Genomic DNA, 13,334 nt, shown 5'->3' on the forward strand with positions numbered 1-13,334 from the left:
CTTTATCTATCTGAATAAATCTCAAATTTGGATTTTTCATGTTATCAATAGTTCTTGAAAGTTCTATTCATAGTTTCTTAACATCTTCTCTCTGTGGTCAACTCTATTTTCAAGATTATGTATTTTATCTTCATTGCCTGAGGTTCTTCCAAGTGGTCTGGTCTGTTGGTGGTGCTTTCTTTTTTCTTTTTTCTTTTTGGTACTGGGGATTGAACTCAGGAGCACTCAGCCACTGAGCCACATCTCCAGCCCTATTTTTGTATTTTATTTAGAGATAGGGTCTTACTGAGTTGCTAAGCGCCTCACTATTGCTGAGGCTGGCTTTGAACTCACAATCCTCTGTCTCAGCCTCCTAAACCACTGGGGTTACAGGTGTGTGCCACTGTGCTTGGCCTGTTGGTGGTGCTTTCTATTTATGTATTTAATTTTTTTTTTTAAGAGAGAGTGAGAGAGGAGAGAGAGAGAGAGAGAGAGAGAGAGAGAGAGAGAGAGAGAGAGAGAGAGAATTTTTAACATTTATTTTTTAGTTCTCGGCGGACACATCTTAGTTGGTATGTGGTGCTGAGGATCGAACCCGGGCCGCACGCATGCCAGGCGATCGTGCTACCACTTGAGCCACATGCCCAGCCCCTATTTATGTATTTATATTTGCAGTGCTGGGGATTGCACCCAGGGCTTCATGCATGCTAGTTAAACATTCTGCTACTGAGCTACACCGCCAGCGCTCTGCTAAATTTTTAATTTGATTTATTGTTTTTTTCATTTTGAGGATTTCTACTTGTTTTTTTTTTACATTTATTTTTTTCGTAGTTGTACACAATAACTTTATTTTATTTATTTATTTATTTTCATGTAGTGCTGAGGATGGAACCAAGAGCCTTGTAAGGCGAGTGCTCTACTGTTGAGCCATAACCCCAGCTCCGTTTTTTTTTTTTTAAATAGATTTTCTACCTCTTTATTGAAGTGATCTTTCTCTTCTTGTATTTTCTCTCTGATTTCACTTCTTATTCCATCTTTTACTTTGCAGATTAGTTTAACTATGTACATTGTAAACTCCTTTTCTGACATTTCTTCCACTGTGGTGTTAATGGATTCTTGGTTTGGGTGATTTTTTTCACTTGCTTTTTCATGTTGTTTGTGTGTCTACCCATTTAGCACTATGGATCTGAGGCATCAGAGTTTCTACCCACTGGACTTATAGTGTTCCCGAAGGTTTCCAGTATCTCACTGTTTAGGGGGAGACAATAATAACAACAGCCAATACAAACAATATATAGCATTTAACCAAATAGTTCCTACAGTGTTAATTATCACAATAAACAGAGATGATATGACCTGTTATTGCCTACAATAAAACTAGCAAGTTTGCAAATGGGTTTATAATTTCAAATGGTGCCAGCAAGAGAACAGAAATGATATAGGATGTGTTGATTATGAGGGAGGAAGAAAGAAGAAGTAAAGAAATTAAAGGAAGAGTGAAAGAACAATAGAGATTGGCTGTTAGTGAAAGAAAAGAGGATCAAGGGAAACAGGTAGATAAAAAATATACATAAAGTAAAAATTTTAAAAAACTAAAAATAAACGATTATGAAACAAAACCAAAATATACTAATTAAACATCCTAGTTCACAGAAAACTAATGCATGAAAAATAACTGGCTTCAAAAATGCTAGAAATGAGAGAAAAAAATATGAATACATATAAATGTTCATGTACCATTAAGGTCACAATTAAACAGAATAATAATAATAATAATAATAATAATAATAATAATAATGATCCCCATAAAAAGTTAAAGAATTCTTTCTGTTGGATTCAAAAGATTCTCAGTAGTTTTAGGTGGAGTCATCAGGAGTGTGATGCTCCACCCTCTGGATTGCTGGAGTGAGAGAGGGTAATCCCTTAGGCAGAATTCCTGGTGGCAGGGTTTAGGCTTAAGTGGGCTCTACACTCTTTGCTGAATGCTAATTGGTCTGAAGATTTTAAATCAGGGCACCTCCAGGGCCCAGTACTTGCTGGTCCACACTGAAAGACTATACCCCAGGGATCTTCCCTGGGTTTCACTCATGTGGTGGGGGAGCCAATTCTTAGTACCCTACATCACCTCTGGACCCCACATTTTCTGGATTCTGGTTCAGTCTCCAATCTCTTCTACCTCTTGCCTTTCTGAGTTCCCAGCCAGATGTCTCTCCCAGCTGGTCCTACAAGCAGCAGGATTGGAGGGGGAGAGGTTGAGCTGGGTGGGTTTCCATGACCAGTTGTCCCCTGGGTTAGGCTCTCTCCACATTTGATTTTCTCTTGGTCACTTAAGCACACTCTATGTCATGGAGTGTATGTTTACTGGGCTTGTATTTTGAGCCAAACTTGGGTTTGCCAGGAATTGGCCCCCTTCAGCTGCCAGCCCCTTTGCATTGGCTGCAGAATGGTTCCTTCCTTTGTCCTCTGCACAGTGCTGGGAGAAATGGTGCCCAACCACCACCAGTGCAGCATGTCTTTCAGGTTTGCTGGGCAATGTCCTTGATTTCTAAATGCTCTGTATCCAGACATGCCACGCACCTCCTAAAAATGCAGGTTACTTTAATTCCTTTATCCCTCTACTGTGCTCTTGGAGGGACCACTCTGTCTAGAGTTTCTGGCCCAGTCGTGGCCATGGCTATGTTGCTGGGGATGTCTTCCTTATTTTATTATATCCAACCTCCAGTGTGTCCCTGATCTGCTTTTTTGAATGGCCAGTTTTAAATTCCAGTAAAGTTCCCCGATTTTTTTTTTTTTTTTTTTTGTTCATCAACCTTGTGGAAAGGCTGCCTATGTGCTTTCTTGGTTTCACTGGCATAAAGCATTTTAGAACGTCCAACGTTATTCATTAAAAAAAGCACATGTACACAGTAAGAGACTAATAGCAATAATTAAGAATAAAATATGACAGTACAGCAATATGCTATATATGCAAATGTCCTCTCTCTCTCTCTCTCTCTCTCTCTCTCTCTCTCTCTCTCTCTCTCTTTTCTCCCTTTCTCTCTCTCTCTCTCTAGTTGAATGGAACTTCAGTTAACTGAAACAGCAGACATCAAAATGCTGGATAAGAAGGTTTTGTGATTGTTAGAAACCATGAACAGGAGATAAATAAATTGTATGTAATTTTTACTAGACAAAAAAATTTAAAAGCACATATAGCATGATTTTATTTGTGCAGAACTATACATTTTTGTGTGTCTGTATGCCTAGAAACATCTGAGGAGATTATAAAAAATGTCAGTGGTATTACTTGAGTGGCAGGATTTGAGATGATTTTTTTTCCTTCCTTTTTTATACTGTGACTCTAAGCTTTTTACAGTATATATAGTTATAATCAGATGAAGCAATGAAGTAGTTTTGAAAAAAAACATAAAAGCCTTGTGTTTTTATTCATTTCTTAATATTTTCTTTTTCTTTTCTGAAAGAATGGTGGTTTTTTATTAAAGGAAAATTTTGTCATTAATATTGTGATTTGCAGAAAACCTTATCAGAAGTCGAAAGAGATGTGAAAAATTCTGAACCTGCATCTAAGACCCAAACTAAAGGGAAAAGGATGGTTATTGAGGAAGTAGAAAACTCAGAAGATGAAGATGAAAAGGGAAGTGGAAGAAAACCTGAAGATGGCAGTGGAGATAAGAGTAAAATGTCTTCTCTATTTTGGTTATGCAGAAAACTACCTGCTTATATAATGAGCTAGCTCAGTTTTTCTGTTTGTACAGAAATTTTAAGTCTGCCAGACTTTTTCTGGCTTTACCGTGCAAATCTACAAGCAAATTTAGCTTATCTTTTTCTTGATACAGTTTAGTATAATCTTCTCTATGCTTTTTTCCTCTTAGTCTGGCACTTTTTTCCTAGTTCTCAATTTAATTCCTAATTATCACTTTTTAATGTAAATGGCTGTGTCTATATGATAATACTCATTTGCAAATTGACCTTAAATCTGTCTCTTAGGTGATTGTATGTAATCCACTTGGTTGCAAACAAATGTATTGGCTTCAAGTAAGGACTTGGGTGGACTTGTTTATATACCTAAAATGAATACATTTTTGGGAAATTCTTCTGTGTCTCTCAAAAAATTTAAATATGCAAAACAAATGTTTCAAAAAATGAATATAGACTATATAAAATTTCATGGTTATAAGATAAAACAATGAAAGTTAGATCAATGTCAAGGGAAAAGATTTGTGTACACGTGCATTGATATGCCATTGTTCTTTGTTCCATAATTTTACCTTTTCTAGAATGAAATCCGAGTGTGTAATGTTTTGAGATTAGCTTCTTTCACTGTACATTGTCCCTGAGATTTGCTGATGTAGTTGCATGTATCATTGGTTCATTCCTCTTTTTTTTTTTTTTTTAGTTAAAATTCCTTAATTTTTTATTCCTGGTACCACACCACAATTTATAGGGAAGTATATTTGATATAAGGAAAAAAAAAAAGAAAAAGACTATGATTCAACAGTTAAAAGACCTCAGGAATGTACATCTGATTGACACTGTATTAACCAGTAACTACATTGCATTAACCAGTAGCTATACTTTTTGCAAATTGTGGCTATGACATCACAAGAAGGGTTTCCTGTTTAAGCTGCAATAACTCTGACAATGGATCATCATTTCTTCTGTGGCAGGTTTTTGCAGTTATTCTAATGCTTTTGTGATGTTTGTCTCAAAGTAACCTGTAGCTTTTCTGACAACTCTTCATTCTCTCTCTCTTACTAAGAACTATAGCCTTTTTATACTATTTTAAAAACCTTCTTCCACATTCCACCACGGTCTCCACCAGATCCATACCCACCAACACAGGGACTACCAGAGCTGCTCTTATCAAAACTGCCTACTTCATGAGTTTATAATTTGATTTCTGTTGTTCACTGTAATTTCCAAAATTGTTATAGTTCCAACCACCACAGTGGTTAGTAATACCAAAATTTTCTCCTTCATGTTACTATGACAATGAGGCATTGTAACCATATGACTTCCTTCACTACCACCATATCCACCAACTTGGTTTCCATATCCTACCTAGTCTGCCACCACCACTTCTCTACTATACCCAGAACTGCTACTGTAATTGTCATCATTACCTCCAAATCCACCTCAACCACCATAGCCTCATTTTCAGATAGAGTTTCCACCATGGCCAAAATTACTTTTGCCACCTCCAAAGTTTCCTTCATGATTCATAAAGTTGCCAAATCTACCCCAAGTTGCTGCATCTATGTCTTCAACACACAAGTCACAAGACCTTGGAACATTTACCATTATCAAATAATTTGTGAGTGTGCCCATTTCTCAATATGTTCTCTTTAACTATCATCTGTAGTTCCAGACTTCAGACCACCAATAAACAGCTTCCTCAATTGTTGTGGTTCCCTTGGATCATGCTCCCCACAATAAGCCCACAGAGGCAGTGATGGTCAGAGTTCACTTCACTTCTCTTTATTGCTGAGCAACATTCTACTATATGGGTGTACCAAATTTGTTTATCCAGTTTGTTCAAGGATATTTAGGCTGTTTCTGGTATTTGATAATTATGATTATAGCTGCTATAAACTTTCATGTGCAAGTTTTTGCATGAAGGGTAAATGTCTAAGTAGGCTTGCCAGCTCATATGTATCTATAACTTTATCAGAAATTGCCAGACTCTTTTCCAGAGTAACTGTACCATTTTTTCATTGCTATATGAGAGTTTACGTCACATTCTCATCAATATTTGGTAAGACCAGGTTTTGTTAATCCATTCTATTAAGTATATAGTGGCTTCTCATTATGTTTTTTTTTTCCTTGGTACTGGGGATTGAACTCGGGGGCACTTGACCACTGAGCCACATCCCCAGCCCTATTTTGAATTTTATTTAGAAACAGGGTCACACTGAGTTGTTTCAAAGCTAAGGCTGACTTTGAACCTGAGATCCTCCTGTCCCAGCCTCTCGAGCCGCTGGGATTACAGGCATGTGCCACCATGCCTGACTCATTATGGTTTTAATTTGCACTTTTCCTAATGGCAAAGGATGTTGAACATCTTTTCATGTGCTCATTTGTCATCTCTATATCATTTTTAGCAAAAGGTCAGTTTAAATCATTTCACTAATTTTTTTAAAGTGGGTTGTTTTCTTACTGTTGGGTTTTTGTTGTTATTGTTGTTGTTGCTGCTGTTGTTGTTATTTGGTACCAGGGATGGAACTTAGAGGTACTCCACCACTGAAACACATCCCCAGCCCTATTTTGTATTCTATTTAGAGACAGGGTCTCACTGAATTGCTTAGGGTCTCGCAGTTGCTGAAGCTGGTTTTGAACTTGCGATTCTCCGCCTCCCAAGCTGCTGGGATTACAGGTGTGTGCCATCCCGCCCGGCCTTACTGTTAAGTTTTGAGAAATCTTTTTATATTTTTGATGTCTTGTTGCAATCCTTTGTTAGCTATTAGAGTTGCAAATATTTTCCCTGTCTCTAGCTTTTTAAATTTCTTTAAACATTGTTTTCACAGAGCAAAATTTTTAGTTTTGTTGGAGTCAAATTTACACATTTTTTATTTTTCTGTTTTTTTATTTTTTTGGTACCAGGGATTGAACTCAGGGGCACTCGACCACTGAGCCATATCCCCAGCCCTATTTTTTATTTTATTTAGAGACAAGTTCTCACTGAGTTGCCTAACACCTTGCTCTTGCTGAGGCTGGCTTTGAATTTGGGATCCTCCTGCCTCAGTCCTCAGCCACTGGGATTACAGGCTTGCCTGGCAAATTTACACACTTTTTAAAAATGAACTGTGCTTTTGATCTAAGGACACTTTGCCTAACTCAAAGTCATGAAGAATTTTCTCCTGTGTTGTTTCCTTTTCAAAATTTATATTTTGCAAACATATTTATCAATTATGGGTTGATTTTTTTTTTAAAGAGAGAGTGAGAGGAGAGAGAGAGAGAATTTTTTTTAATATTTATTTTTTAGTTCTCGGCGGACACAACATCTTTGTTGGTATGTGGTGCTGAGGATCGAACCCGGGCCGCACGCATGCCAGGCGAGCGCGCTACCGCTTGAGCCACATCCCCAGCCCATGGATTGATTTTTATATGGAATGTGAGAATTAGATTGAGTTTCAATTTTTTTTTGCATATTGATGGCTAGTTGTTTATTGGAAACTATCCTTACTTCTTTGAATTGCCCTTGCACCTGGCAACATTGGCAGATTTATACATTTCAACTTTTGGGAGTTATTATACATAGTATTTTTTTAATTTTACAAAATTAAAAATTCATGTGTTCATTTTAGCCTATAGAAAAAAATCAATTGGCGGGGCTGAGGCTGTAGCTCAGTGGTAAAGTGCTTGCCTCAAATGTGTGAGGCACTGAGTTCAATTCTCAGCACCACATAAAAATAAATAAAGGTACTTTGTATTCATCTACAACTAAATAAATATAAAAAAAATCAATTGGCCATGTTTGTGTGGCCAGTAGAATCTAATTTTGGCTGCCATTCTGTTGCATTGACTTAAGTGTCAATCCTCTCATCAGTACCACACTGTCTTGATTCAGATTGCAAGTCAAAATTTTTGGAGATTTATTTTATTTTTTCATGGTCTGCAATTCTTTCATTTAATATTCAGTTATATTTCTTTTTTCAGTTATATTTATTTATTGTATAAAATTACTGAACAGTCAATCAATTAACAATAAGATCACCTAACATTTGATGACTGTTTTACCACAAGTCTTTATTATACTACTAAAATGTACTTTCTATATGCTCATTGCAAAATAGGAGTGATTTTCTCTTGTCCATCATTGTAATAAATAGTAGAGTATAATAAAAGGATGGCAAATATGAAGCAGTAAAATCTGTTTCTCTAGATATAAAAAATCATACTAAGAATTTGATTGGATATTGAATTTATAGATAGATCAATTTGGGGGAGAAATGACATTACAATCATATGGAATTTTCTAATCCATGAACATAATTTGTCTTTCCATTTGTTTAGATCTTCTTTGATTTCTTTCATTAGCATTGTGTGGTTTTCCACAACATTGGCAGATTTATACATTTCAACTTTTGGGAGTTATTATACATAGTATTTTTAAATTTTACAAAATTAAAAATTCATGTGTTCATTTTAGCCTATAGAAATGTGATTTATTTATTTATTTATTTTTTGTACATTGACTTTGTATTGTGCAATCTTGCTAATTCACACTTTCAAGGATTCTTGGAATTTTCTTCATGGACAAATATGTTGTCTGCAAATAAGGACAGTTTTATTTTTCATTACAATTTGTACATCTCTTTTTCCCTCTTATTGTACTGGCTAAAAAGTAAAATGCTGAACAAATGGTGAATCTTAGAAGGCATGCATTTGGTCTTTGATAATCAGACTTAATATTACCTTTTGGTATCTTTGTCAATTTAAGGAAATGGCTTTCTAGTTATAGTTAGTTGAGCTTTTATTTTTAACTGATGTTGAATTATTTCAAATGCTTTTCTGCATCACTAGATTTGATTATATAAATTTTCTTCTGTAGTAAGTTACTGTATTAGGTTACATTCTTTGGCTGAGGTTTGAATGTTGAGCAGGACTTGAATTTTGAGATAAACCAATTGATCATCATATATTATTATTTTTATTTATTGGTGGATTTTATTCATTAATATGTTTTTGAAGATTTTTTGCATCTATTTTCATAAGAGACATTCTAGCCTTGAGGGATTGATTATAGCCTTCTTCTTATCTTTCTTTGATTTTCATTCATTCACTCATAACTGTACTTTTCTGGATTTTGGTTTATCAGGGCACTGCTAGCCTCATAAAATGAGTTGGGATGTTCATCCTTCACTTCTGTTCTCTGAAAGAGATTGTGCAGAATTGATGTTATTTCTTCTTTAAACGTTTGATCAAACTTGTCACTGGAACTATCTGGCCCTGGAGGTGGGGGCAGGTAGAGGTAGGTGTGTGTGGGGAGTGTGTATGTGTATGATTCTAAATTAAAAATTCATTTTCTTTAATAGGTCTACAACTCTCCAGGCTATTTTATTTCTTAAGTGAATCCTGGTAGTTTGGTAGTTTCAAAGAACTGGTCCATTTCACTTAAGTTGTTGGGTTTCTCTTCATAGAATTGTTCATAGCACTCCCCGAGTGTTAATCAGTTTTTCATTGCTGTGACCAAAAATACCTGACAAGAACAACTTAGAAGAGGAAAAGTTTATTTTGGCTCAGTTTCACAGGTTTCAACCCTTGGTCTGCTGACTCTATTGCTGTGAGCCAGAGGTGAGGCAGATCATTATGGTGAGGGAAGTTGCTCAACACTCAAGGCAGCAGGAAGAAGGGGTGGAGGGCGGACAGATACACCCTTCCAGTGCACGCCTCCAGTGACCTACTTCCTTCAATTTGATCCCACCTCCCAGCGGTCTATTCAGCTATCAATGGCTTTAATCCAGCAAATGAATTAATCTACTGATGAGGCCAGAGCCTTAATCCTTGCCTAAAAGCCCTACCTCTGAATCTAGCTGTATTGGGGATCATGCTTCCAACCTATGAGCTTTTGGGGATATCCCCATCCAAATTGTAACACCTAATATTGTTTTAATGTTTGCTAGGTCTATAGTAATCTCCTTCTTTTCCTGTTATTGGTAATTTGTGTTTTCTCTTTTTTTCTTTGCCAGTCTAGCTAGAGATTGATTATTGTTACTGATCTTGGCAACATACCAGCTTTTGTTTCACTTATCTTTTTTTCTGCTTTATTTTTCTTTTTCAGTTTCATTGATTTCTGCTCTTTGACGTTTCCTTCCTTCTACTTGTTTTGAGTTCACTTTATTCCCCTTTTTCTGAGGTAGTTTCTCAAACTAGAAGCTTAGACTGTCGACTCCAATCTTTTTCCCCTTATAAACATCTGATGCTGTAAGTTTTCTTTTGATCACTGTTTTAGCTGCACCCCAAACATTTTGGTATGTTGTACTTTCATTGTCATTTATTTGAAGGTATTTTCTAATTTCTCATGAGGCTCTTCTTTGATCTCCATAAGGCATACTGAATTTCCAAAAATTTTGGGAGATTTATTATTTTTCTATTATTGATTTATAATTTATTTCCATTAAAGTCACAGAGTATATTTTGTGTTATTTAAACTTTGGGATGTTTAAATTTTTTAAAGCTTGTTTTATGATGCAGGATATTTTCTTTCTTGATGAATATCCCATGTGCACTTAAAACAAATGTGGATTTGGATTTTTTTTTTTTTTGGTAGAGTACAGTATAAATGTCAGTTAGCTCTAGTTGGAGAATGGTGTTGTGAGTTCTTTGTCCCTGCTGATTTTCTGTTTGTTTGGTTTGGTTTTGGTGCTGCGGATTGAATACCCGGGCATTTTACTACTGAACTACATCCCCAGTCCTTTTTATTTTTTATTTTCAGACAGGGTCGCACTAAGTCACTGAGGTTATCCTCACATTTGTGACCCTCTTGCTTTGGCCTCCTGAGTTGCTGGAGTTAGAAGTATGTGTTACCACTCCTGGCTTTCCTTTTATTTCTCTCACTTCTTGCTTCTGGTGTTTTTGATGTTTGTTTTCACATGTTTTTACATTTAGGATTTCTGTATCTTCTTGGCTAATTGATCCTTTTCAAGTTATGTAATGTCCCCTCCTATCTTTGGTAATTTTATTTATTTTTTAAAGTTTACTTTGTCTTATATAAATATATTTACTTCAGATCTTTTGGACTAGTATTTGTATAATATGTAATTTTTTCTGTCTTTTCACTTTTAACCTCCCTGCATCAGTGAAGTGTGTTTCTTTTAGACAGCATATGATTCATCTTGTTTTACCTGTTCTTATTAACTCTTATAATTGGTATGTTTTCCCCAACTATTGATATGTTTATATTTAGGTATAAGTATTGATACTTTAATTTAAACTTTAATGTTTAAATATTTTTTGTTTTTATATATTTTTTCCTCTGTATTTTTACACGTTCCACTTTGCTGTTTTCTTTGGAAGGATTTTCATATTTTAATTTTATTATTATTTGTTGTTGTGATGGTGGTGGTGGTGGTGGGTGGTACTTGGGATCAAACCCAGGGGTGCACTACTACTGAGCCCTTTTTTTAAAAAAAGGGTCTTGCTAAATTGCTCAGACTGGCCTGAAACTTGCAATCTTCCTTCCCCAGTCTCCTGAGTAGTTGAGATTACAGGTGTATGCCATCATGCTCAGATAGTTTTTAAATTTTAATTTATTACTTGAGGTCTTTTTTGAACCATATTTTTAAAAAAATATATAGAAATTGTCTCTATAGGATGTAAACTACACTCTGCTTAGAATTAGTATATAACTACTTAAAGCATATGTAAAAACTTTATTGTTTTTTTACCCTCCCCCTTTATATGGTAGTAATCATATATATATAATACCCACATTCATTGAAAACCCATCAAACAATATTACTTTTACATTCAAATAAATTGAGAATTTCTATATATTTTAAAGAATTTAAGAGGAGAAAAACAGTCTATCTTATTTACTAAGGCACTTATTTTTGTTAGTACTTCCTTCATTCCTGATGTTCCTAGTTTCTTTCTGGTATTGTTTCCCTTTCAGCTGAAGGATTTTCTTTGGCACTTCTATTTTTCTTTTTGCAGTGTTGGTGATTAAATCAAGGGCCCTTGGTCATGCTAGGCAAGTGCTCTACCATGGAGCTATGCCCTCAATATTATTTAACCTTTCTTTTAAGGAAGGTCTGCTAGAAATGAACTATTTTTGTTTTTCTTGATAGAGGATGTCTTTATTTTATCTTCATTTCTGAGAATAATGATTGAGGGCTGAGGCTGTGGCTCAGTGGTAGAGTGCTCGCCTTGCACGTGTGAGGCCCTGGGTTCGATTCTCAGCACCACATAAAAATAAAATAAAGATATTGTGTCCACCTAAAACTTAAAAAAAAATAAATATTTTTTTAAAAAAAAAGAATTCTAGGTTGACAATATCTGGGTTTGACAGTTAGTGGGAAAACAGGGTGCAGTATGTTTATTCCTTACTGTTTTTGTGTTTGGAGGGATGGATAATTAGCACATTTGAAAAACTATGGGTGTGCTTTACATAGATTGTTTTGGTAATCCTCAAGGAAGCTATAATTACCCATACTTTTATAGATTAGGCAACAGAAGTTTAGAGAAGTTAAGTCACACAGTTGGGATATGGCCCAAGATATGTTTGACTCCAAATCTATATCCTAAAAGTGGTTACTGATACCAACCAAGAGATTACACATTCTACAAAACCTAGGCCAAATATCACTAGACAACCTTGTCCAAGAGTAGATAAAATCCACTTTAGGTGTTGGGTTTGTGACTTATTTTTTTTAAGGGGGGGGGAGAGAGGGGGGGGGGATTTTTAAAAATATTTTATTTTTTAGTTATCGGCGGACACAACATCTTTGTATGTGGCGCTGAGGATCGAACCTGGGCCGCACGCATGCCAGGCGAGCGCGCTACCGCTGAGCCACATCTCCAGCCGGGTTTGTGACTTATTGGTAGAGCACTTTGATCCTCAGCACCACATAAAAATAAATAAATAAAATAAAGGTATTGTGTCCATTTATAACTAAAAATATATACATTTTTTAAAAACCACTTTAATGTTCACTGATGTACCAGAATTCTTATCAATAACAGCACCAGTTGAGGAGCTGGTGAGTTAAAGATAAGTGTGATCATTTATGAAACTAAAAGCCTTCCTTCCAAATAGAGATAAACAAACAGGAAAGGGCTAATATGTTTTTTTAAAAATAAATACTTCTAATAATACTTCTGTGATTAGAAATCTGAATCAGGATAGTTATCTGTTAACCAACTGATATTTCTCTCTGAGATAGGCGATTATCTATGAGTCTAATAGAGAAGCAGTGTTCCCATTCAAATCTCCAGAGCTTTAAGGGGATCATTTTTCTATTGTCATTAATGTCCTCCCATAATTATTTTATAGACTAAGGAATATATAACATATATATGATTCAGAAAACCAAAATTCTTGATAGAATATAAATTTTATCAGGAAAGCAAATCAACATGAGGTGGATAACTAGCTGGAAACTCCTTTTATTCTTAAGGTGAAACACAATCAGTTGAACTAGCTAATGCTCACCTCTGTCAAGTTACATCGTTGGATGATAGGTAAAAGGAGGTCCTAGAGCCTTGGATGTGAGAGAAGCAATCCAAATCACTTGTAGGAAAATAAATGTTACCCAGAAGGAATTTATCTAGTTGGAATTTTTGCATGTTGTTTTCCATCCCACCACATTCTGAGAAAGAATTCCTAGTCATTATGGGGTAATTCCAGGGGGTTG

The 13,334-nt window shown here is 35.6% G+C and overlaps 1 protein-coding gene across 1 annotated transcript in view; it reads left to right on the plus strand.

Moving 5' to 3' along the window:
* SPAG1 (sperm associated antigen 1) overlaps window positions 1-13,334 on the plus strand; it is a 60,562-nt gene that overhangs the window by 19,155 nt on the left and 28,073 nt on the right. The window contains exon 9 of the mRNA XM_081266155.1: window positions 3,494-3,653. Within this exon, the coding sequence (XP_081122281.1) occupies window positions 3,494-3,653 (160 nt within the window). The remainder of the gene's footprint in view (window positions 1-3,493; window positions 3,654-13,334) is intronic.

This window comes from Spermophilus citellus (assembly GCF_964194105.1).
Source record: "Spermophilus citellus genome assembly, chromosome: 14".
Lineage (NCBI taxonomy): Eukaryota > Metazoa > Chordata > Mammalia > Rodentia > Sciuridae > Spermophilus > Spermophilus citellus.